Below are 26,957 nucleotides of genomic sequence, written 5' to 3'. Positions count from 1 at the left end.
TGAATAGATCTGGTTTATTCTCAAAAGGTATTTCCATTACAGTAACAATAAAGACTTACACACAAAATGACATTTTAAACACTGTATAATAAATAATACAACACTCTTTACCCCATTTCCAGTAGCTCAAAAAACCACGTCTCTCTAAAATCCTTCCGAACTTCGGCGTTGGCATTCACCTCCCCTACGTCTTCGTCATCACTCGAACGAAGAACAAAGGTCTGGGTCCGACTTTGGCAGCATAGCCTGAATTCCTGTAATAAATTCCGCATTGTATTTAGTGTTGCATCGCAAACAGCTCCATTATTGTGTGAGCTTCATATTTATAACTGTATCAAACGTCTTTGAAATAAATGATGAAATATCCTTAATGGGCATATTTCCTCCTCGTTGCATGAAGCACATTGCCAGTCTCATCGCTATTAACATTTTTTATTCTTTATTATCTTTTTTTTTTTGAAATTCCCCTAATTGTTAAGTTTCGTTGCAGGATAAAGGTCAAAAGTCAGGATAAAGTTTTTGATGCTAAAGAAAATGAGCTTTCGTTTTGGGTTTTTTTTTTTCTATCTGTGTTTTATTTTACATTGCTAACAACGATATGTGACTGTGCACCTCAAAACGAACATAAAGTCGCACACACTGATTTTGCGTGAGGACTGAAAATAAGTGAAATGGGTCAACCTAGCCGAACTTTACTTTTTCATATTTTCTGAAAGACTCGAACATTTTTGGTAGAATAATGTGATTAGGTGTGTCTTTAGAATCCCTTTTCCATTTCTGAAAAACCTTGTCCACACTCTTCACTTTCAACTCTAATAACTTTTGAAAGAATAGTGCTACTGCTTTGAAAGTTGGCATTAATTATGGACAGAATGTGCTAATGAGGCGTGCTTAATTTCAGATTAATTTGATAATCCCTTCATTGTTGTTACTCTGGGGGTTTACTTCCTGTTTTTTGTCCTATTCATCGCACAGCCAGCACGGTTTGGTAAAGATTAAGCGCTTGAATAGACACTGTACTTCAGATCCTCTTTTCTCAGTTCACACTTTTCCTGAGTTTGTGCTTTCTTTCCAATATTAAGATAGGTTAGGAGAGTCCATTTGATTTGAGTTATACATCATTTTAAAGCTTAAAGTCTGCTCTTTCAGAATATGGTCTTAACTAAAAATTCATGTCTGGCGACTTTGTGTTTGTTTTGAGGTGCAGGGTCACATAATTGTCTCACTCATGTTGAAATGTGACCGAAGATTTGTTTCCGTAGTTGAAGCATCGACAAACGTTGTTTCCCTTAGGGACTGAATAGAGCACAGTAGCTTGTTTTACTTTGTTTTTGCTTGAAGAACTATCAATATTTTCGAAATACTTACAAAGGATCGATCCAGGCAAAGAAAAATGTAGCGTACTGATGTGTGATAAACTCCGTGCGAGAATACATGTTAAAAAGAATCATTGCGTGGGATTTGGAGCACTACAACAGTCAGGCTTTAAACTAATAAACAATAAGAAAGAAAAAAGTGAAGTGCTCACCACTCTCTCATCTCGCGTGACCGAGTCACAAGTCCTTTTCAGCAGTTGAGTCAAGAAGGTACAGTCAGGGGTGTTCCCTTCTAACACAGTTCGCAAGCGAGGCCGGTCGGTCATGCACTGTTGAATTGTCGTACTAAAGCACTCTGTAAATTATTGATATTAAATGGAACGGGAAGAGATGAAGACTACGAATCAAGCACATTTAACTCTAAAAAGACTGGGCTATATTGGTATATAGCTCGAAAGACTGGGGCCTAAAGCCCCCCCCCCCCCCCCTTAAGATCTCGGCCGTGGATTGCGCGATCGCCGCGGAAATTTGTACAATGGTAGTGTGTGATGTAATCTACAAGATCGTATATCTAAATTTTCCAAAATAGTCTTCTTTTATTTTATTTTGATTAATTATGTCATTTATGCGAGAAATCAGACTCTTTGATCTAAATCGCTAAAGAAAGCTCCAAAAGTGCTCATTTTTTGGTCTAATTATTCTTTGTGGTATTCTTCGCAAATGTACTTGAAAAAAAAATCGGTATCAAAATTGATTTCTTATTTATTTTATTGTTTTATGAATTTCTTATGTATTTCTTTGTTTTTTAGACCTTTTGTTTTGCTGTTCTTTTAAACGGAATTTGTGGCAGACACTTTTTGAACCATAAAACTACTAAAACAAATTAATTTTAGCCATTGAGAGTAAAAAATAAGCATATTTATATGAACCATGTGAAAAAAACTCAATTTGCATTGACTGTGTACACAAAAATCACATTTTTGAGCCATTTTCGGTCTCACGTGCATGTACAAAAAGTTATGTAACTTCAGAACCGTACCCCCGGGCGTCACAAATTTGGCGTCAAAATGTGCGGGAAACTTGAAAGAATAAAGTCATAGAGCATTGCGTGTTGCAGAGTAATCGCGCGAAATGTCGAAGGGGGGGGGGGACCTTTTAGGCCTCCCTCCCAGTCTTTTTAGGGTTAAGGATTTTTTTTTCCGAACACGATGTGATTTAATTCTTTAAGATGACACACGACACTTATTTCATAAACGAAATTTCAGAATTTGGCTTCAAAAGGTGATTATGTGTACAACCACACATGCCAATTACAAACCACGGCGATTACATTGTTGCTGAACAAAGAACACTTTCATGGCTGCATGAATGTATTACACCTGATTAACTGCATTAAATTTCTTTTTCAGTGTCATTATAACGTATATTCCACACCATGTGTACAGGCCCGCATTATTGATGCCCCTGCATAAATGTCTTCCTAGAAGAATATCTTCCTTTGGAGAATAATGTGGACAAATCGACAGAAATTACATTCACATAATCTGGAAACAATTAGCACTGTGTTTTTAGGAGTCCCCCCCCCCCCCCCCCCCCCAAAAAAAAAAAGAAGAAGATAATGATAATAAGTTCATTTTTTTTTCAGCTGAGAAGATGGATGGATAACCATATTCGGCTGCAATAGCTGGTCTTCCATTGGGTCCAGTTAGATTAAGGCGGGATCACTTCAAAATTAAAGACTGGCAAAGACGGGTTATCATCCTGACAACTGAACGCCCCCTCCCCCCCCCCCCCCCCCCCCCCCCCAGTTGTGTTGGAACATGGTGACCTTTTGAACCCACCATGGAATCGATCCGCATATAATTTGGGGGAATATGGTTACAACCTCCAGGTCTGGTTGTCATATACTGATTACAATGCGAGGCAAAAAAAAAAAAATCTGACTGCTCTGGCCCCGCTCATGAACTATTTTACGACCAAAAAGAACGGATATTATGAACATAATTAATTTTATGAAGGAGTACTGGTACCTTCTGTATAGGCTGACTTTTAAACAGAGTAAATTCATGCACATGTAAATGCACATGTAAATGAATGATGCCAACTTTCAATGCAGTAGCATCATTATTTCAAAAGTTATTAGAGTGGAAAAAGAAGAGTATTGACAGGTTTTTTCAAAACATGAAGAGGACTCTATGAGAAACACCGAATAATGTATTCCACCAAAAACGTGTTCGAGAAAAACTGATGAAAACACAGGTTCCTGTATGTTTTATGATCCCAAACTTGCACATAAAGTAGAAGAAGAGTTGTTCTTTCAGAAAACATGAAAAACTCAAGATTCGTTAGGTCGACCCATTTCACCACCTATTTTCAGTCCTCACACAAAATCACTGCGTGCGACTTTCTGTTCGTTTGGTGATACACGGTCACGTAATATTGATATAAGTCGTCTTCGAATAAATTTCAATACATCGCTTTGTAATCTCTCGCTTTAGCAGACTGCTCAAACACCCCCCCCCCCCCCGAACAAAATATTAGAGTACTAAACAGGGGTGGTGGGGAGGGGGACTATCGTCCAACAAACAATTTTCTTCATGATGCGTAGTGTCAAAATAGTTTAAAATTTAACCCCTTCTTGATACAAAGTAATATTGATTTTTTTTTTCAAATCAATCTTATTTCTCCCATTAGACAAGACAGAAAAAACAGTAATTCGTATTGAATGTCTGTCACGCGCCAGCACTGTGATAAGCGCACCTATGCAAACAACAAAGAATGAACGGAGGTGCTCATATAGTGACTTTACTATGCAGCATGTCCAAAAAAAGAAAAAAGAAAACACAAACAAGCAAACACACACACACACACACACCCACATACACACAGTTGGCTTCGGCATTGGTAACTTCCATTGATTATGATTTAAACTGTCTGAATGCTATTTCAGGGTCTAGATATACAGTGCGTATCAAAAAAAACCGCAATAAGATTTGATTTTAAATTTGTGAAAATTGTGTTATTTTTACACCAAAGTGAGTAGCAACATCTTAAAGCCACACATCTCCTCTTTCCAATGATATCTTATTTATTCATACACGGTCATGGATGGCTGAGTAATCATTCTTTTTGGACAATGGATCAAATTGGACTTGGGACCAAGTTTAGGTACTGCAAGAATCAATGCATCTTATTAGAAATAAACAAAAAAGAGGGAATAATGAAATTAACTTTAGTGAAATTAATGATCGCAATTAATGAAATTGATGAAATGAATGATCACAACTTACCATTGTCTTCTTTCGGATACTAGTAGGCCCTATCTCTTTTAACATTACATCCCATGCCCTTTAAACGTGACCACCATTCCTTTCCACACAGAAATAAGCTCTTTTCTCCAAGCATCTCACGCACAGCCCTGCGAATCATTGGGGCTTGGTGGCGTAGAGCTTCAAACTCATCAGTGATTCTTTGTCTCAAAGTTGCAATGTCAGGTGGAGGGGTGATGAACACTTTGCTCTTAAGATAACCCCAAAGAAAAGAGTCACAAGTCAGATCAGGAGATTGTGTAGGCCACTCCACATCATGATACAAGGCAATCACCCAATTTCCAAATACCTCAACCAATCTGTTTGTACTGCAAACTACGTAGTCGAGGGGCTGGTGCGCTATCCTGTGCCCACTATAAGCATCTGAACACACCCTTTGTAACACAGAAAATTTTTCCATTAATTAAGGAATCACATTTTCATTCAAAATTTGTAAGTATCCATTTCCGTTCATGTTGTTTGCAAAGAACAAGGGCTCTAGGAGCAAACCGTTTCCACAAAGTCCAGCCCAACATTCAACTTTCTCTAGGAAAATCGACGTCATAGTTAAGTGCAGAAACTGAAACTTGGTCCCAAGTCCAATTTGACCCATTATTAAAAAAGAATGATTACTCAGCCATCCATGACCGTGAAAGAATCCAAGATATCATTTGAAAGAAGAGATATGTGGCTTTAAGATGGTGCTACTCTCTTTAGTGAAAAGTTAACACAATCTTCACAAATTTGAAATTAAGTCTTGTTGCGATTTTTTTTTTTTTTTGATACGCACTGTATAACGCCTTACCTACATTTTGCAGAATACCGCATTCAAATTGGCAGGGTGGTCACAGAGAAATGTGGATCGTTGTAAAGCAGGTAATGGGTCTGTTTTATCCCCAGTTTAGCACTTGGAAACTCTCGGAAATGCATTAATGTGTGAAGATAATGGACAGAATTTGAAGGGAAGGGATTCCTGACATGCTCTACAAAGATTCTCATTTCTCTTTGACCACTAAAGCAAATTGGACAGAGTATTCTGTAGGATGGGGGTAATAAGTTATAGTTTCATACCTTGAAATTGTATTTCGATTGGTTCCCTGTTATTAAACTTATCGTTGCGGAGAGTCCCGTTGTGTTTTCTTTGGGGGTCATACGGTTTTATGTATAGGAGAATGGAAAAAAGGCTTACCTGCAATTACACTTCGACGCCTTCTCGCAGGTGCCTGCCTGCATTGGGGCCCTAAAAGATGAATGAGAAAAACAAATAGTTATCCTCAGGCGTCATGCCACGTTTGTAGAAAGATAGAAACCTTTTGAATGACACAACTAATCTCCTATTACATTATCAATTAAACAACGAAAAAAATGATGATCCGCATTAACGTTGCTGTGTTAAATAAACACTTACAATCACCCATAAACGCATATCAACTTATATATCAATACACATACGCCCGTAGATAGACATACAAACTACCATACATCAGATATAAGGATTACACGATAAAGAAAAAGCAGACAAGAGATGTCAAGTATGAAATATAAATCTAAATGAGATATTGCTTTAAAAAAATGAAAACCTGCGGATTTTATAAAAGGTGATGATTTTTGCAGGAGGCTGTATATCAAACCAAGTTTTAATGTTTTAATGTTTGCTCTCCGACAATAAATTGAAATTCAGACTTTAAATGAAGAACACTGAACTCAGTATTTGGTGGAAATTTACAAAATGGCCGAATGCATCTTCTCTTCTATTGTTTTGTTTTTGTTTTTGTTTTGGGGTTTGTTTGGGGGGTTTTGTTTTTGTTTTTGTTTTTGTTTTTGTTTTTTGTTCTTTTTGGGGGGGGGTTCTAAAGTCGAGGTGTGTGTAAACGACTGCGTCGCATTAACACAAGATTTTACGGTATGTGTATCCGCGACTCCGACACTACTTCTTCTTTTTTTCTTCTTCTTCTTCTTCTTTCAGGAGGGAATGATCACATCATTCTTCTCTCGATAGCTGTGCACAGGTCACCCATACCGTCTTCACAATTGGGGGTTCTTGGATAGCCTATGCGTGTGCTGACTGCCGCCATCTCGAGCAAAATGCTATGTGTCACATTATGGAGCACTGCCACGAGAGAATGTTTTCATGAGTGCTGGTAGAACTCATCAAACCAAAATACCTTGGACTGGATCCTCAGCTTGGATATTAACCTAAAAGACTAAAACCCTCTGCTCTAAGTTCCTTACCCACCCGTTGTACTTGGCCTACATCATTACATGGAAGGAGAAGTATAATGAACCTTGCGAAAGTGTGATGTCACTGGTCTTGAAGAGTGAGCTCTCCTGCCCTTACTTTCCTGAATAAAATATTATTTACAATTCTCATATACAAAAAACAACAAACTCTAAGTGCTTCAAAATAGTTCTAAGATGTGAATTAAGAATAGAAACAACCAATGTAAAATTTTAATCGGTATACAAAATAAGAACTTTAGTCCAGAGTTAGTCTAGCATAAATCGTCTACTCTTGTGGTTTATTGAGAAATCTTTTAATATTTTAGGCTTTATTGCGAATTTTTTATGTGATAAGATATTTTTGATTCAATCGACCTACACATAAAATGATGATGATAAAGATGATGATGATGATGATGATGATGATCCACAGCACTTGCAAAGCGCCATAACATATCTGTTGTAGAAACATTCAGAGGCCCAGACACATTCATCAAGTATGATAACTCAGACATTTTTTTTTTTTAATCATTGCTCCCTGTGGTAAACAGTACAATTGCACCGTTAAGGTCAGCATTTTCCGCAATTACATGTACTAACCGTCACGTACGCTGAGCTCGAGTTGTGCGTTCGTAAGCACCGTCATTCCAGAGTTCTGTTATCAAAATAATTGAAGTATTCGAGTGAGATGTCTATGCTTCTAAGATGCAGATTACAATGAGGTACATGCATGTATAACTTTGGTCTTTCAACAAGTGTGAGATGACTTTTGTGACAAACTTCAAAATTAATGTAATGGAAATGGTTTACAAAACATTCAATCCTTTCAATCAGTCAAGTGTGAGGGGATGGGAAGTAGGCGGATGATTATGAATCCTTGTAACTCTCAAGTCACACTTGTCTACGTACACAAATGAATCGATCTCTAAAACATTCGAACAGCAGTCAGTTAATAGCCAGGGTTCGACTATAGAATATGATCATTTCATTTCCCGAACTGTCTTTGTAGAGACATGCACCAAGTAATAGGATCTGTGATATATACGTATTTTATAGTGTTTCCATTAGTTATTATAATCTATTGCAGACCAATCAAGTTTCACGTCTACGGCGGGGAGTGTCACTCCCAAGCAACCCATCTCACGCTCACCGGCCCAACAATCATTTTTCACCCTCCCGGAAAAAAAAGGTAGACCAATCTTAAACACTATATGAAATGTCCAGTTAAGTTAATCTGAGTAAGGTAAATTCTATCCTCATCATTTTTTTTTTTTTTTTTTTTTTTTTTTTGTTGGCTGGACTTCAGCTATACATGGGTTAGAGCTATTTCCGTTTCTACATATACAATCCAATGAACTGGTCTCTTAAAATTGTGCTATCAACTATAGGAAAGCCAAATTGCGTAATTTCTATTTCAAAATGAAAAGACCTCTATGGGACGGTGGGGGGCATGCTCCTACAACCCGAGCCACCCATCCCTTCCCCCCCCCCCCCCTAACTTCGGTTGCTTCGATAAATCGCAGTTTCTCACTCCCATCCAGTTGAGAAATGTAGTGTCTCTGCTATTGTTAGAGCAGTTCTGAACTATGGCTAGCCAGCGCGTGCCTTCTGTAAGTTGTTACGATAAACTATGTTAGAGGAGACGGTGTATTTGAGTCTTCTCTGCAGCTTTTACAGCTTTTATGTCACGATTTACATTCAGAAGACGTCAAGTAACAACATTACGTCACAAGTTGATGAATGCAATGCTGTTTTTTAGTCCATAGCTGTTTTGATGCATCAAGAGTAAGATGTTGAGACATCCTGGATTAGAAGGTTTATTTGTGATCCGCATACCGAAAATTACATGTTCCACAATGTTCAGTTCTTTCTAGCCCCAATTAGTATTATTTCATTTATTCATGGGATCATTATACAGGTACTACAAAAAAATGCTCAGTGATTTTTGGAAAGAGGTACTTTTGGCTTTTTCAGAATTTTTAAACTTTAATACAAACAATAATTTTGCAAGCCACCCTCTTTGGAATAATCTTTTGATTAAAATGAATTATAATTACCGTACATTTTAAATCTTGGTGTGAGAAAGGTGTATGTTTTATAAATGTTAGATAATGACGGAAAATTTCTTTCATATTTTGAATTTCAATAGTAGTTTGGTATACAAACTTTCTTCAGCACAGTGGATTGTGTACTTCTATTCATTCATTTGCTAAAAACTTTATGTCGAAGTCGACAGAACCTTTCATTCCTCATGGCTAAAACACAACAAAGGTTGTTCTGATATTTGCCAAACGTTTTTTAAGACACACGTCAAAACATTGTAACAGTTTTGTAAAGTGGACTAGCATGTTTGATCTTGATGATGGAGCATGGTCTATAAAGATCGAACATGGTCTTTAAACTGCTTAATTCCTTTTCAATCAACTATTGACATTAATATCAGGTGGTTCCAATTCAAGATCCTTAATAGAATATTTCATATGAAAGACGCCCTCTTAAAATTTGGTTTTGTAACAGATAAAAGGTGTGCGTTCTGTAATGATAGTGAGGAAAACATAATGCATAATAATGTAGTTCATGTCCTTATTCAAAATTATTATATGGAATAAGTTTGAGCGATGGTTACTCCTAAAGATAGATATCAAAATCCAGTATTTACAAACCAACATAATTTATTTGGACTTCATGGTTCCAATAACAGTGCACTAAACTGTATAATGATTGTTATAAGAAGAGAAATTTTCTTCACGAAATTTAAAAAAAAACGTTCCGTCATCCGAAAACATAATATCTTAAATAAAATGTTATTTTGAGATGGAAATGCATAAGCCAAATGAATTGTAGAGAAAAGAGCTTTGTGAAAAAAATGGCCTCTTTTTATCAAGTGTTTTTGAACATTGAATCAAAATTATTTAACACCTAAAGTGTTGTTGGTTTTGCTCCTGCCAATGAAAAAAGGATAGTATAAATTACATGTTGTAAAAATAGTTACAGAAACTTCTCATTATATTATAATGCAGTAGGTCACTTTCTGTGGATGATTGAATTATTATTTCACTCTCATTCTGTTTTGTATTGAAAAATTATCTCTAAATGTCATTTTCTGAATATGTGTATAAATAAACACCCTGTGGAAGGGATAAAAAGATGTTGAGACTTTCAAAATACAGCTATGGGGTAAAATAGGGAAAATGGCTGCAAAGTCTGCATAAACGTCAAGCGTGCGATGTTCAGCTAGCTGGACTAATATCCTTTGTTTAGAGATGTATAGGAATATTGAAGGTCTTTATTCCATTATTAATGCACATCAAGTAACACCTCTGACAATTTCAAGTCGTACGTAGGCCACTTTGAGTTACAAAAAAAAAACTCCGTCGAAGTTCATATAACACTTTCAACAATAATACGCTTCAGATTGTTGTGTTTCACGATTGTTTTAACAAGACTGGATACATGAGGGGATGGTACGTCACTCGACGTCATAATACAATCTAACCTCAAAGACCATTGACGCCGTACGCCCTCCACCCGGTCCACAGCCAACGTCATACCTCTTCATTCGGTTGAACATCTACACGGAGAGAGAACAAAAATATAGAATTTAGTCCCAAGGTAATAGAATGTGGATGATGGGTGCGTTTTTTTTTTTGTTTTTTTGAGGCGCCACAATGGACCCACATAATACACGAATAGTTTATTCTCTGATCACGTTTTTGTGGTAGCTCAATGACCCAAAAGGCTTCTTTTCAAACGAGGTTTATTGAAAGAAATAAAGGATAAAGTCACCTTTCATTTACATATTCTTTCCCTTTATCGGACATGGATGAGTTTGCCATTTTTGAAATCAGCTCTTTTAAACATTATGTTCCATTTCCATGAAAAAATATGTGGAATCAGTCAACGCTTTCAGAAAGGGTTCATAATGGATAAGCTCGTCCCCAGTCTTATCAAAAGATACCCGAGCCAGCTAGAAGTTCAGCAGCACAAGTTCTTAACCGATAGGAACTGATCTTCTTTGCAGAGCTGTAAGAGAATAAACTTGTCAGTGTTCTTCTCCCGCTTTCATTTCTGTAGTATGACATGCCCTGCTTTGAATCGAAAGTGCATTCTGTAGATTCAATTATTCCTTCCTTATACACGTGATTTTCATATTTTGCTACGTTTTCTTTCTTTTTTTTTTTAGATGTGCATGTATGTCATGAAGGCAATTCGTGAAACTTAAACTTAAACCGTTGAGGACGAGTCCCGAGTATACTCGGGCAGGTGTCTATGAGAAATGCGTGTTGTAGCAAAATTAGTCCCTCCTCAACGGGTTAATAACTGAACATGAAAATGAAATGTAAGAGGGTTACATACCTTTCGTCTGGTCAAGCGATCCTTATCTCTGAGGAGATAGACAGCCGTATCAACGGCCATGATTGCCACGGCCGACTCCCTCGGGGCTTCTATCCTTACGTTCACTGGAGCATGGGGTAAGTACTCACTAATCAGTGGAGGCGGTACCCTGCTACTGATGGTCACCTAAAATGTGTTCAAAAGAGATATTGAGAGAGGGACAACAAGGCTAAATACCTTTGTCACGTCCTGTCATTAATTCTTCCAGCGCCTTTAACATGAACTACTATAGTCAGTATGCGAACATAAAGGATAATCAGTGTGATATTTGTATCTCGTATGTCCACGTTTCATACTGCCCCTGCATCAAACTTGTTTGAGTGGTGTTTTTTTTTTTCTTCTTCTTCTCCCTCTAGTTTGCATTTGGAGTGACAAGAATACCCTTCACAGAATTGGACACGTACATGTCAACTCAGGACTGTAACAGCCGATTACCGTCAGGTATGAGTTTTGACGGGCAATTCTGAAACCAGCTGGAAACCGCCGTCAACTACCTAATCTGTGTACACTGGTGTAAGCGGTACAAGTTGAAGCCACTTCTTAACTGACACATTTTGACTGACGCTAAATGATTCCAGTAGCTGCCCAGTTACACAGAAAATCAAAACCAATGTATCCAATTGGTAACCATCGATGATGATATTAACGAGATCAACTTATTTATCTGCGAGATCGATCTGAAGTAAGAACTATACACGCAGCTTAACGTAAGAACTACGTAGCCTTGCGTTGGGCATTGAAAGGGGTAAATCCGTGCAATATGCACCAACATCTTCACCATACCATGTATTTAAATACGAAACATTGTTTGTTTTGTTTTGCTGGGGTTTTTTTTTCATTTCCATCTGAGAATATGGTTGGATATCACATATTCAGCTACGTTAAGCTGGTCTTCCATGGGGTCCAGTTGGATGTGATGTGGGATCACTTCACTGGGTTAAACACCCTGCTTTTTGCGATGAATGAATGGAGCGGGATCTTTTTACGTGTTTGAGTTTTGGCTCTCTCACACACGGGACCTCCATTTTATGTCCTATCCGAGGGACAGAGTATTAAAATTTGCCTTTTTGCTAGAGGGGACGGTATGATTACATATAACATTGCTCAATCCAGACTCGAGTTCGAACCCGGGTCCTTGGGCAGACGCGCTCCAGACTGAGCCAACTCACTTCGCCTCCACATTGTTCCTCCACTTCCACCAGCAAAGAGTCAGCTGTGACGTAGGTTACACCCGTTGCCGTTTCAGTGAAATAGTACACAATGATCCGTGTTCTAGGCACCATAGCCTGTGAGATGGGAATCTGTAGAACGGGGGTGGCGCCCACGTTTTGAAGCGTACCTGAGTGCACTATCTTTCCTGCTGTCACGCACTACGTGAAAACAAACATACAACAAAAAAAAAACTTGGTGATCGATGACAATATTTTATGCCACGTGGGACCAACTGCTGGAGAGCGTTTGACATCTGAACTCAAAAGATTCCGAATTGGAATACATCGTCATCTTTATGCGATTCGACGAGATGTTTTATCTACAGCTCCCTCTTATACCAATGGTCACAAAGGGGGACTTGTCAATCTTGATCGTTTTTATTTTTTGCCTTTTCTGTTTTTGTTCAATTAATTTATATCATAATTGTAGATTCGTAGTACTGCAGTTAGTTATTTATTTGTCTAATTATCATTTTGGATTCATGGAGTTATAGTATATTCTTTCTGCCCGTAATCTTGTCATAGAGAATAGACGTCCATCATGTCGCCTGAAACTTTGGGAAAAAAATGTTTGAATTAACCTTTTATCTTGCGTATTCAGTTATAAATTGAGAGGTTAATTGCTACGTGGTCTCACGGCCTTTTAAAGGGCAAATCCAGGTCGAATATAAGTTAGTCTGTTCAACGGTAAACATTTGACTGAAATCGAATGAAAAATAAGGAAATTATGACATTTTGAACTTCTGCTAATTTCTGCACAAAGTTCCTGTACAGTGGATATGACTATGCAAAGGAGTGAGCTAACCATTGATCATCATGATCATGTACAACAAAAAATGATGAAAATTCCTTGTTTCTGTCATTAAAGTCTGAAACGTGATGTTATTCCAGGTTGAATAAATTCAGAATAGTGATCAGATAGATGTACAGGGAATTGAGCCTCGGGATTTAGTTGTATTTGAATGAAAAGCGGAAATTTCAAAATTTTATGTACAAACTATCTGGCAAGTTGTAAGGAGAGGACATGCTCACATTGCCATATGCATATTCATATTGACCGTTCAAGAACTGTTTCCTGAAAAATTAGCGACACTTCAAAATGTCATAACTCCTTTATCTTTCATCCGATTTCGATCAAAATTTTACCTTTGAACTCATAATATTTTACTCGATCTTATCAGATTAGCTATATTTGGACTTGATTTCCCCTTTAAAAAACATCGGAAACTACAATATCAGCATTTCGAATGTTTGGCAAGTCCCCTACACTGTGCAGCATTTTCATTAAACCGTATATGCACTCACTTTTACTGAATAACATAATATTTGAATTTTAGGAGTAGGTCACCATTGAAAATTCAAAGATATATTATATATATATATATATATATATATATATATATATATATCCTCTTCTGCATCATATTTTGTTAATTGTGTCAGAATGTTTTCCTACTGCCGTTATGAAACGCCGTACAAGTATCCCGATTCTGATCGGGATTATTCAGGCCAACATAGTTTGTTTCTCATAATTGTGTGTGCAATTTAAAGTGAAGTACTTACCATGTAATGCAACTGGGCATTTCCTGACCCTGATCTGTACACGTTCACCTGTTTTATTTCATCAACCTGAGTCACGAAAGATATAATTCAATAGCACTTGGACAGCTTCGAACTTCCAATACCATTACTTCCAATATTTCTAATACCATTGCTTCCAATTTTTCCAACACCTCCAATTGAATATCAATTCAATTTGAAGTTGAATTTAGAGTTGAATTAAATTGAATAATGTAAATATCTTTCTTTATTTATTCATTTTTACCCTATGTTTGCAAAACTCAGAAATCTGCATCCTTTTAACGTAATTCGTTTTTTTTTATGTTTTTAGTTAAATATCAAAATAAAGAAGCAGTTACTTTTTAAAGATATTTTTTCCAAGAACAAAATGAACAACTTGCTATATTTGTAAGTTGTAAACACAATGGATAACTCTCCCCACAAAACATGGACGGAAGGGACTTCTGACAGGCTTTACATTTCTCTCTCACCACTGAAGCATTCATTTCCAATAACACAATTATTTTGATAATTAGTATCTTAATCGAGACATGTATATGTATAATATACATATATGTGTATACATTGTACTTTTTCCATGAATTTATATTGCATTGTGCTATTGGAAATAAAATCTCATTTGAATTGAATTCAATTGAATTGATACTAATTGAATACCCAGTTCCGATCGTTGCCGATAGGTATTTTTTGCCATCTATGGTAACATGATTATTGTATGAAAAATGCAGCCAACAAGACTTCCCTTTCGGAAGAGGTGTAGGAGATCTCTTTAATACTGCATTACTTAAGATAATGTAACACCCATTAAGGTATACCTTACATTACATGTTACGACTTTTAGAGTCAAACTCTGCTTCCATCCTGTCTGCACATTGTAATACACACATACACAGACCAACACACATTATGTATTAAAGATATATCTTACGCTTCATCCAAAAATTGTTACCGCAGCGCTAATCCTAAATAGTTATGAGGAGGTCAAGAGACGCACCATTACAAAATCTTGTTAACGGTCATGTTTACCTTTGGGAGCAGTAATATATAAAGCAAATTCTATATATTACTTTGATTGCATACGTGTAGGTCTGTTGTATCACAAAACATCATACATATAACATTTTTGCAACAAAGCCTAAAATACAAGGAAACATTATTTATCTCAGTAAATCATAACTGTAGACGCTCCAGTCTGGGAACATTTTTTATTATAACTTTCGTTTGCATTTTGTGTATTTGACAATACTTAATATCGATTATACGGATTCCATTTTTTACATTGGCTGTTAAACTATTCATCTATTTATTTTAACTAACTCTTCTTAAAGTACTAATGCTGGGTTTTTGTTTCATCAGCAAATGGTAAATCATGACTTTAAAGGATTTATTAATCATTTTGCAGATGAAACAAAACCTTGCTTTACGGCTTCAGAGTAGTTGTAAAATGTGAGTTGGGAATAGAAACCACAAATGTCAAAATAATTACTACATTGTGTATTCAATGTTAAGTAGACTTAGATATACAAAATGAGAAGAAAGATTCTAAGAATTTTCATATCCTTAATAAACTGTATACAATTACAGGGGTGGATCCAGAAATTCCGCAAAGGGTATGCGCCTTTACAAAATTAAAGGGGTTGCACGTGCCTTCCTTTCTTTTTTATTTCTTTTGTTTTAACAAAACAAAATGAAGAGGGGGTGCGCCGGGTGAGCCCCGCCACTCCCCCCCCCCCCTCCCCTCTGGATCCGCCACTGCCATTGTGGTTTATAGAGAAAAATAGTGATATTTCTTTATATTTGGGGCTTTATTGCAAAATGTATGGTGGGATGTTTCTGATACAACGGACCTACACATATTAATGCATCAAAATGTGATAGCTCATTTTTTTATTATCAATGCTCCCAATGGTAAACAGTACCAAGGTGAAAATATAAACTTGTATAGATCATAAACTTTCATCTCCATATTGTAGTCAACTTTCGGGCAACCACATGCAGTATACACCATTTCTTGCAATGACCACCTCTACAGAGGAGTTAGATGCATACATGCAATTACAATGAATTGTAAACATTGCTCTTCATAAGGTTTCATTAGCATTATATTTTTGATATAGTAGTACACACTTGCAAAGGTTCCAAGTCGCTTATGATGATGGTAACCACTTCGTTTCCAACGCTTGGTTCGTAGGGAATCAGTTCGAATCGCAGCACAGCCTGGCTCCCAATGAACTCCGCTGTGGTTGTTTGACACTGTCGGTTTGGAGACACAACGAATGAATAATTCAACACCGATTTTTTTTTTCAAATTTCCCTACAACAAACAGATGTAAATTACATTTATTAGCACGCAATATCTTCTATAACGGAAGTTGTGCAAAAAACTACTGAAAACATTTAAATAAACAAGTCAATAATTGCTGCCGTTCCTTGAAAGGATAAAAACAAAACAAACAAACAACCATAACTGCGGACAGGTGATATCAAAACAACTTTACAACGAGAATTTGCTGCACATAATTATGTTTGAAGGTTCGTTGTGGTTTTAAACATATTTTTTAAAAAAGGAAAGAACACCCTTCGTTCGTCGGGCTCTTGATTTGATGACTGTGCGATGGACTTACCAGAACTGATATTGACACTGCATTTGGAGGAGTGTCTTCGACCACCGCCACCCGACCTTTGGCGTCAGTCTCCTGCTCCCTGTCGTATAAAACTTGTGTCGATCGGTCGCTTAATGTTGCCTCCAACACAATTTGGACGGGCACTTCCGATGCAATGTTTCCATTCGCGTATTGTACATCAATCTGTTTCAATTAAATTCAAACTTTATTTCCAACAAACAAACGAAGTTAACAAAAGGTGGTACAAAGTGCAAACAATACATTTTGCTCATTGTATTGTTTAACAGTTTGTAAAATAAAATGCAAGTTTCAAATTTATGATACAGACATTTATGACACAATACGTCCCCCTCCCCCCCCCCAAAAAAAAAAAAAATATCGGATTTTCGAATTTATTACTTTCAAAATGATTAAGCAATCTATATGAGTCCTAATCCTGGCTGTGAAACTATAACTTAACATGAACATCTTGCAGAAGAACCCATTCAATTTGGTTCAGTGGTCATGGAAAAATTCGATCTTTGAAATGCATTTCATGAGTCCCTTCCTCCCGAATTCAGCACTTACGCATGAAAATATTTCAAAAACAATTACAATGGCAGGGCAATAAAAAAAAATGATTTTAAATTTTGTGAGGGACATAACATCAATGTGTTAGTATGCAAATAAGTAAATATGTAAATATTGCTATCATGTTCGTCTTGATTGGGAAAAGGAAAACTTAAAAATAACATCTCAATCCCGTCTAATGTTAAAAATTTGATAGCTTTCTTTATTCATTCATTTTCACGTTTTCAGGTTTGGAAAACTCAGAAATCTTCATCCTTTTTAATGTAATTCATTTATCATTTCCTTAGTTGAAAATCAAAAGAAACAATCAGTTACTTCTGGAATTCCTAGACCCGCCCCTGGTTAAACGTGACTAATGCGGTGACATAAATCGTGAAATACCTTGGAAAGATGATTGAAGTGATGATTAAGAACTGAACAAGTTTCAATAGGTACAAGTATTTCACTTGAAAAATGTATCGTCAGTAATCCTAATCAAGCATGAGTATGTGCTCTGGTATGGTGGTTGAAGACTATTCTGAGAGTCAAGTTTTGCAATAAAAGGGGTTCATCCAGGATTGCCTGACAACATAAAATGTGTTGCCTATAAAAGGCAATGTATAACTTGATTAAAGTGTTATTCATGCACATAATGTAAAAATAGTATATACTTTCCCCTATTCATTGCACCTTTATCACGCTAATGGATCATACAGAATTATACAACAGTTTCACGAATGCTTATTATCAACGCAAATTCATTAAAGAATGCAATAGAAATAGCTTTTACAGAAAAAAAAATATGTAATGCAATATTGCCTGTTAGCCTATCTATTGTTTAAAAAATGGTTTTGGTGGTAAAAACATAATTATGGGCCTACATACATGTGTCAAATGTTGTTTTTTTTTTCAACTTTCAAACACAACGTGTTTACGTAAATAGATCATGTGACTTTTTTTATTCGTCATTCACGCTCTCTTCAAAATATTGGGTTAAGGATGAAAATAGAAAGGGTTTGAGTCATCTGCGAATGTAATGAGAGTTTGGTTTGAAAACCTATGACAATCTATGACGTAAATCAATCTATGATGTTAATTATGAATAGCAGTTGGCAGAGCAAATTTCGCCGCGGAACAGCACATTCGATAAATATTTTCCTTCGGGAGTCAAAACCGTTTGGTCTGAAAAAAAAAAAAAATATATATATATATGTATATGTTCCAAACATTGTAGTTGTTCCGCGTATTGGCAGTACTAGAAATAGCAATAATAAAGTCACAACAGAGGAATGCAGGGAATGCATTAATAGCCAAATTTGGCACTGTCATCCCTGATGAAGAGGAAGGATCCTCGAAAATTCGGATTATTAATTAAATCAAGATTGGCTATTAATGCATTCCCTGCATTCCTCTGCATTCCTCTGTTGTGACTTTATATATGTATATGTGTAATATACATGTATAATACCTATGTGAACAAACGAGGGCCAGGGTCACAACTCTCTTGTTACGTCCATCAGGCTTAAGAACAATCATAGAAGTGACCATTTGATCTTAGGCAATTTTAAGGACTGCACTTGGGAAACTCATCGTTAGCTAGTAACCACTTCAACATTAAATGGGAAAAATAAGCTCTTTTTTAATAGGAAAAAATAAGCTCTTTTATATATTCAAGTCTAAAAAACCAGATGCTGCTAAAAGCAAATATACTAGTTATCGTAATGTTCTTATAACCGGGGGGCCAAAAGCTAAAAACAGAGGTCGAGTTCCACTCTCTCTACAATCTAAGTAGACCATGCTTATTTTCAAGTTTTTATTGTAACAAAAAACATTCCACTGGTCTACCTCAAAAAATTTGTTGCGAAAGCCTCCAAATCCAACATTGCGTCCAAGATGACCGCCATATTTACTGAATTTGTTATTTGAATGATAGAATTTGATAGAAACCTCAGATTTCAACGAATATGACGTCATATGAAAGAAAATAAAATTTTCTACAAGTTGATACTATATTTTGGGGTTGTCGTGACAACTGGATTGAGATTTTAAGGATAAAACACTAATTTTTTGATATTTTTCTGAAAAAGGAAAAATCATGAAAATGCTTGATTCAGCATAAATCAGAGAAAGACTGAAGGATTATCTTGAAACGTTTCAAAAATTTTGTTTGACATATGATTAATATTTGGAGAAAATTAAGGGTCAGTAACATTTTTGGTTCAGGAGTTATAATGTCTCAAACTTGAAAACTCACTAAGACCTTGTTGGTCATAAAAAAAGTCTGCGCGCGTCAAGACTACTACACGCACCACTGGCACTGGCGCTTGAAGCAGTGCTAGTGGTGCGTGTAGTAGTTTTGGCAAACGCAGACTTTTTCTTTGACAAACAAGGGTTTGTGCCTGCAAACTAACTTCTCATACCAAGTGGTAGCTCAGGTGACGCTGATCGCTATTATTTCAAAGTAGATTGTTCGGAAGCAGATGAGATGAAGCAAAAATATCTTTCAGGTAGAGGTAGAAGCTTGAAACAACCTTGCTATAGAAAGTTTAAAACAAAATTAGGATCAATCACTCAAAAAATTCAAGATTGCAGGCCATCAAAGCTGACATAGGTGTATTGCGCCAAAGTAAATATATTTATTACTTCTGTGTTGCATGAGGCAAAAAAGAAATATTTTCTTCACTGTTTCTTCTTCATGAGAAGGACATTAAATCCACGTGGAAAGTTATTAATAATGTTCTTCAGAAGAAACGAAATAAATCGGATATCCATAAGATTTGTTTAAATGACATCGTGTTAAGAGATGATAATGAAATCTCTGAAGCGTTTAACTCATATTTTGTGAATGTTGGATCTAATTTAGCTGATGCTATTCCGGAAACGGATATACCGTTTCTACGTATTTAAGTCATCGCAATAATCAGTCTTTGTTTTTATGCCTGTATTAGAATCTGAAATTGTTGACATTGTAAATAATCTTAAAGCCAAAAAAGTACTGGTTATAATGGAATTTCTAATTATCTTCTGAAATGTGTTGTACATGAGATTGTTGTACTTTTCGCCCATATATGTAATTTGTCATTACTGGATAGTGTAGTGCCTACTAGGACGAAAATCACTGAAGTTATCCCGATATATAAAACGGGCCGAGAGGACGAACTGGGAAATTATCGACCAATATCGTTATTAACCTCTTTTTCTAATTTACTTGAAAAAATTGCGTACACACGTGTATTCCGATTCTTAAACGACTGTAATGTAATAGATGATAATTAATTTAAATTTCGCAAAAAGCATTCCACAATTCATGCTATTTTACTAATGATAGAGAAAATTATTAAAGCGATCCATGCCAAGTGTCACACAGTAGGTATCTGTCTTGACTACTCCAAGGCCTTTGACACAATCAACCATGAAATATTATTATACAAATTACAACACTATGGGATTCGTGGAAGGGTCTGGAGTGGTTTAGAAGTTACCTTACTGGAAGAACTCATTTTGTTGGTTTGAATGAACATGTGTCCAGCTCACAGCCAATAACTTGTGGGGTACCGCAAGGATCCCTTCTAGGTCCTTTATTGTTTATTCTTTATATGAATGACTTTCGCAGTTCGTCCTCTCTGTTCTACTTTCTACTTTTTGCCGATGACACCAGCATTTTTTATTCAAATCGAAACCCTCAAGTTTAGACTGGAATACAATTAATACTGAATTAAAATCAGTATCTAAGTGGATTCAGGCTAATGAATTGTCACTGAATTCGACCAAGACAAAATTTATGGTCTTTAGCAACATAATCAATATTTTACCGGGTAAGTTGGTCGTAAACGACGTGGAATTGAACCAGGTGGAATATATAAAATTCCTTGGTCTTTATATTGATCGTAAGTTGGCATGGAAAGTTCATGTTGATTCTTTGCTTACATTACTATAAAAAATGTAGGTGTTATGTATAACTTAAAACAGTATTTTCCTAAACATGTTCTGCATTCATTGTATTCTACTCTTTTTTGTTTTGCCTTAAATAGGTTATGGAATCCTAGCATGGGGAATCTGCTGTACAACTAGACTTAATTCTTTATTATTGATACAGAAAAGGGCTATACGGATAATCAACTTCACCACAATTTTGGAACACACTAATGTCTTATTCTTTTCCAGTAGAACACTTAAGATCCAGGATTTATATCATTTCAATATCGGGTCATTTATGTATCAATTAAACTCAGGTGGTCTCCCTGATGTGTTTTCTTCGATGTTTGTCAAAAATACTGAAGTTCATTCTTACCCAACTAGACAAAAAGATTCTTATCATAGTTCTCCTGTACGGACCGTATCTGCTTTAAAAACAATAACCACTACAGGACCTAAATTTTGGAATGAGTTGGATAGAGAAATAATCCAATCTCAGTCTCTTTATCCATTTAAGCATAAACTTAAACTAGTTTTTCTGAATTCATATCTATAGCTATTCTTCAATCCTCCTCGACATTCTCTATTCATACTTCACATTACTGACATTATCGATTATGTAACAAGTGCCTCGCTCGTGATTTCTGTATCATCCCCTGAACTTCCTTTGTATACACATTTGGTATCTCTGCTATTGTACACTGCATCTGACTTGTACCTCGCTCGGGCGATCACGCAACTCTCAAGAAGTCTTGTGCCGCGGACATTGTTTTCTTTGTTTTTTTCTTTTTCTTTTTTACTTTTCGGCGCTTATATTTCTCCTCTCTATAATTCACAAATTGTCATTCCTTTAATTCCATATACCAAGTAAGAAATAACCTCACCTCCGCACCTGGGAATCTACACCCTACAAGCAATGCTTGTATGTAGATTCCTCATATTTCACATGTGTTACTGTCTTATAAGCTGTACTTGACAATTCATCCATGCTTTTGTATTGTGATGTTTATGTTTTATGTATTTGTTGAAATGTGGAATATGGAACAATGAAAAACAAACAAAACAAAACAAATGGCACATGGGGCTTCCATTTAATGTCGAGTTATGGGGATGTGTGTCAGTGCTATGTGTGTGTGTGTGTGTGTGTGTGTGATAGAGAGAGTGTGCGATGTGTGTGGGTGTGGGTGAATGTGTGTGTGTGTTCGTGTGCGTGTGTTTGTGCGTGGGGGTCCATAGCTTAAAAATTATTTACATCAGAGCTCATTATGATAGTTTAAGGAACAATATTGGCGGCCGAAGATAACAAACGTTAAAATCTAAGATCTCTTCGTGATTTTTTTTTTTTATTTCCACTGCTGGTATACAGGGAGTGTAAGTGGCGATCGAAAGAGTATTGTACCTTGACGTGAACGTTGAGACCTTTTTTGAAGTACTGCACGGTGTGTTTGTGGGACAGCTTGTACGGCGTGGACACAACCATGGTTGAAGTGTCGATAGCTGCTTCAGTGTGGCCCGTCGTTCTCTCTTCCACAATAGCCTCGACGTGCCAGCGGCAATCCTCGAAGTCCTCAAACCATTCCTCGCCGAAGGCAGTATCCAGGGAATCTATTGTTACTGTTGCATCTCCTGCTTGTAACTGAAGCATCAAAGTTATTCATTTCGTAATCCCTCCAGTTCAAAATGATTAATTTAAAGTTCTTAAAGGCCTCTAATCTTTTTTTTTTAAGTTGTCATATTCATTCCCAAGGAATAGTAGCTGGCTGTTCAACAAATGCCATCTCTCCATCGAGATGAATCAAATTCATTTTCTTTTAAGTAGAGTACGTTATATGTTAGATAAAGCTATAGTTGTAGTATGTTATAAAATGACTTTTTCATCTCTGCAATCTGGTTGGTAAATCGTCAGGCAGTAATTTTTACTGATCCACACTGAGCCATGCGTCCGGTAAAATCCGAATGCATGGCTCAAGTCTTGTACAGTGTTGTAGGTGTACCGGAAGCATGATAAGGAAAATTGCTGCATTTCATGAATTTACGGGCCCATTTTACTACACAAATGATGCACAGGCCTATTTCGTGGAGCAGTGAGAATTGGATGCTCTCGTTTAACTTTGGAGCAGTTCCAAAGCTAGACCAATTCTCACCGATCCACTCTGCTGTTCTGTGCATCATTTGTATTATTATAGTTATTGTTTTAGTTACATAAAATGTTCGGTTTTTATTTTTAATTGCAGTCTTTGTAATCAGTTCCATGCAACAAAGTTAAGCAGGAATAGCTGACTCCAAATAATAAGAATGAAGGTTTGATGTGTAGTATCTACTTACCTGTCCCCGCTTCATTTCCGTCATCATTTCGACCGTCCCGTCTCTTCTAACGAAGCCGTACTTCAAGAGGTATCGCCCGTTAACTGGTTTTCCATACACGTAACTGAAACATAACGGTTCTATGTTGATCACACATGGAAAACATTGAACTGGACCCAACTTTTAATGTTGTTACTATTGGCGGTGTGTTAAGTTCGGGGCTTGGGGAGAGATGGGCATTAATGCAGCTGAATCATTTCAATAATTTTCCGTCCTTGTACGTTAAAGACGTAGAGTATAATCTTCGACAGTGTTATCATGCAATCAAACACACGCATGATATGTGTGCGTTTCTCATCCGAAACCTCACTATACAAGTAAAAATGTATGGTGATGTACATAAAGACCTTGTTTCCAACAGGCGCTAAATCTATCATTTTTTTTAATAGATTTAGCGCCCTCTGGAAGCAAGCTCTTTACATTATATATATATATTTACAATCATATACATACTGTATAGGGCTCACACCCATAAATATTTCCCCATAGGGATGTGTGTTAAAAATCAAATTTCAAAAAATTCTGTAAAACAGCTGGGAGAAATGAGGTGTTTCAGCTTCACTAACCTGGATAAGTTAGATATACCCTTTCATCCATCAAATTCTCAGGGTGGATATTTCAGTTCAAATTCTGTCCAGGGGTCCGAAAAGCCAGACTACGAGTTCTTGTCACTCGAAAAATCACCCATTTTCCGTACACGTACGCAATGAAATATAGTCCCCTCAAATTCCACCAGAAAAGCTTTCATCTTCCAACCAAAATGCAATTTGTAGAGGAATTTATACTCAATATCTACAGCTATTCAGTTTTTTGCCAAACTACATCATTGATTTTTAATTATTTTTTTTCTTCATTTATTTTGGTATCGTTGGTACGAATTTGTGAAGGGGCCTGGGACATTCCCTTGTATTTACGGGTGTGAGCCCTATAGTGGAGGTCATATTTCTCATTTGACTTTTAAACATCATAAATGTGTTTTTGATGAGATTTGCACCTACATCATATGGGAAATTACACATTCAAGGGTTATAAAGCTTCTCAAAGGGACATTTTTGAAACTCATGCCCTTTGAGGTTTTTAAAAAAGAAATAAAAATGTAGTGTGGATCAGTTCTTCATAAGATGAATACCCAGAGGCAGGCAGTAATCTTTGATTATGGGGGTGTCATCATCACATTATTGCCTACAAAATACTTGAAAAGACTTTGTTTTGTCAAACAGACTAACTTTATGAAGTTTGACCTGTTTCAGTGGTAGCCAAACAAAGAAATACATTAAAATAACACAGTCATTCAAAGTTGTGTGATACTGATGCCTGCTATGTACAAAGATCTATCTATACCACAACAACATAATAAGAAAACAAATTGTAGCCAAACAGAGTTGGGCGGGGGGGTAGAGGAGAGAGGTGGGGGGGTAGGAAGGGGAAGGGGGAGGGAGGAAGAGATATGACACCATAGCTCAACATAAACCAGCAGAGTTTGTATGGGATGAATACTTCCCATAGACTTGTGTGCATTGCTTGCATCCTCTATAGTGGAGGTCATATTTCTCATTTGACTTTTAAACATCATAAATGTGTTTTTGATGAGATTTGCACCTACATCATATGGGAAATTACACATTCAAGGGTTATAAAGCTTCTCAAAGGGACATTTTTGAAACTCATGCCCTTTGAGGTTTTAAAAAAAAATGAAAATGTAGTGTGGATCAGTTCTTCATAAGATGAATACCCAGAGGCAGGCAGTAATCTTTGATTATGGGGGTGTCATCATCACATTATTGCCTACAAAATACTTGAAAAGACTTTGTTTTGTCAAACAGACTAACTTTATGAAGTTTGACCTGTTTCAGTGGTAGCCAAACAAAGAAATACATTAAAATAACACAGTCATTCAAAGTTGTGTGATACTGATGCCTGCTATGTACAAAGATCTATCTATACCACAACAACATAATGAGAAAACAAATTGTAGCCAAACAGAGTTGGGGGGGGGGGGGTAGAGGAGAGAGGTGGGGGGGGGGGGGGGTAGGAAGGGGAAGGGGGGAGGGAGGAAGAGATATGACACAATAGATCAACATAAACCAGCAGAGTTTGTATGGGATGAATACTTCCCATAGACTTGTGTGCATTGCATGCATCCTCTATAGGGCTCACACCCATAAATATTTCCCCATAGGGATGTGTGTTAAAAATCAAATTTCAAAAAATTCTGTAAAACAGCTGGGAGAAATGAGGTGTTTCAGCTTCACTAACCTGGATAAGTTAGATATACCCTTTCATCCATCAAATTCTCAGGGTGGATATTTCAGTTCAAATTCTGTCCAGGGGTCCGAAAAGCCAGACTACGAGTTCTTGTCACTCGAAAAATCACCCATTTTCCGTACACGTACGCAATGAAATATAGTCCCCTCAAATTCCACCAGAAAAGCTTTCATCTTCCAACCAAAATGCAATTTGTAGAGGAATTTATACTCAATATCTACAGCTATTCAGTTTTTTGCCAAACTACATCATTGATTTTTAATTATTTTTTTCTTCATTTATTTTGGTATCTTTGGTACGAATTTGTGAAGGGGCCTGGGACACTCCCTTGTATTTACGGGTGTGAGCCCTATATCGCACATATACAAGATAAAGTAACAACCCACTATTATAAAATCAAAACAACGTACAGGTACAAGTTCTTTATGAAAAAAAAACTCAGCAAATTTAATGATTTCAAAGAGGTGCTGCAACATTGTGTGTGTTTGAAAGATACTTTATTTTCTGCAAATCAATATACATAAGTTACATGATCATGAACATGTGGGAAACATACAAAGTATATTTAAAACAGAGTCGTTTTACTTGCATAAACAACGATATAAAAGGAAATTAATGACATAATAATACAGTATGCAGGGATTACAATAACAATATTGTACTTGAGAAGCGATTATGCAGAGGGCCTCCATTGTAAGCTTTGCTTGAAAAGATGGCCGGCCCGAGATTAATTGACTAACATTAATTCACATTAATCAAAATTAATTGACTAACTTCTCTGAGAATGTATGAGTGGCCGGTTGAGTCGTGCCTGAGTGCGCAGACACTGAAGACAAAAATAATGATCACTTTTCAAAAGACTTTAGGGGTCTGAAAAAAGAGGTTTTGACAAATTCGGATTCTGGGGATATATACATGTGCTGGTAATAGGGAGCTTACAAAAGATTTTCCCGACGGGACGTTCAGAGGGGAAAAATTGTCTGAGCATGCGCAAAACTCAAGTCGATCTATTTAAAGCTTGCGTCGTCTGAGTTTTTCATTCAAATCACGACGTAGAGAGCTACTTCATCATAAATAAGACCGGAGCAATTGTCGCAGAAGCAAGATTATGTCCAGTCACCGGTAAGTTTAACAGTGTTTAATATTTCTTATTTTACAGAAGCAGAGTCGCATGACCTAGTTTCCATGGATACCATCAAAACGAAGGAT

The 26,957-nt window shown here is 36.6% G+C and overlaps 1 protein-coding gene across 1 annotated transcript in view; it reads right to left on the bottom strand.

Moving 5' to 3' along the window:
- LOC139721739 (A.superbus venom factor 1-like) overlaps window positions 1-26,957 on the bottom strand; it is an 88,170-nt gene that overhangs the window by 45,853 nt on the left and 15,360 nt on the right. Inside the window, exons 8-19 of the mRNA XM_071633060.1 lie at window positions 23,445-23,547; window positions 22,519-22,755; window positions 16,656-16,838; window positions 16,159-16,284; window positions 14,014-14,079; window positions 12,409-12,609; window positions 11,201-11,365; window positions 10,341-10,415; window positions 7,445-7,499; window positions 5,814-5,864; window positions 1,529-1,671; window positions 112-254 (exon numbers count right to left, since the gene is read on the bottom strand). Coding sequence (XP_071489161.1) covers window positions 112-254; window positions 1,529-1,671; window positions 5,814-5,864; window positions 7,445-7,499; window positions 10,341-10,415; window positions 11,201-11,365; window positions 12,409-12,609; window positions 14,014-14,079; window positions 16,159-16,284; window positions 16,656-16,838; window positions 22,519-22,755; window positions 23,445-23,547 — 1,548 coding nt within the window. The remainder of the gene's footprint in view (window positions 1-111; window positions 255-1,528; window positions 1,672-5,813; window positions 5,865-7,444; window positions 7,500-10,340; window positions 10,416-11,200; window positions 11,366-12,408; window positions 12,610-14,013; window positions 14,080-16,158; window positions 16,285-16,655; window positions 16,839-22,518; window positions 22,756-23,444; window positions 23,548-26,957) is intronic.

Source organism: Diadema antillarum, unplaced genomic scaffold (genome assembly GCF_040938485.1).
Source record: "Diadema antillarum isolate AM-2024a unplaced genomic scaffold, OU_Dant_1.0 scf00000148, whole genome shotgun sequence".
Taxonomy (NCBI): domain Eukaryota; kingdom Metazoa; phylum Echinodermata; class Echinoidea; order Diadematoida; family Diadematidae; genus Diadema; species Diadema antillarum.
The sequence above is the reverse complement of the archived record's forward strand: the minus strand, read 5'-3'. Positions and strand labels throughout refer to the sequence as shown.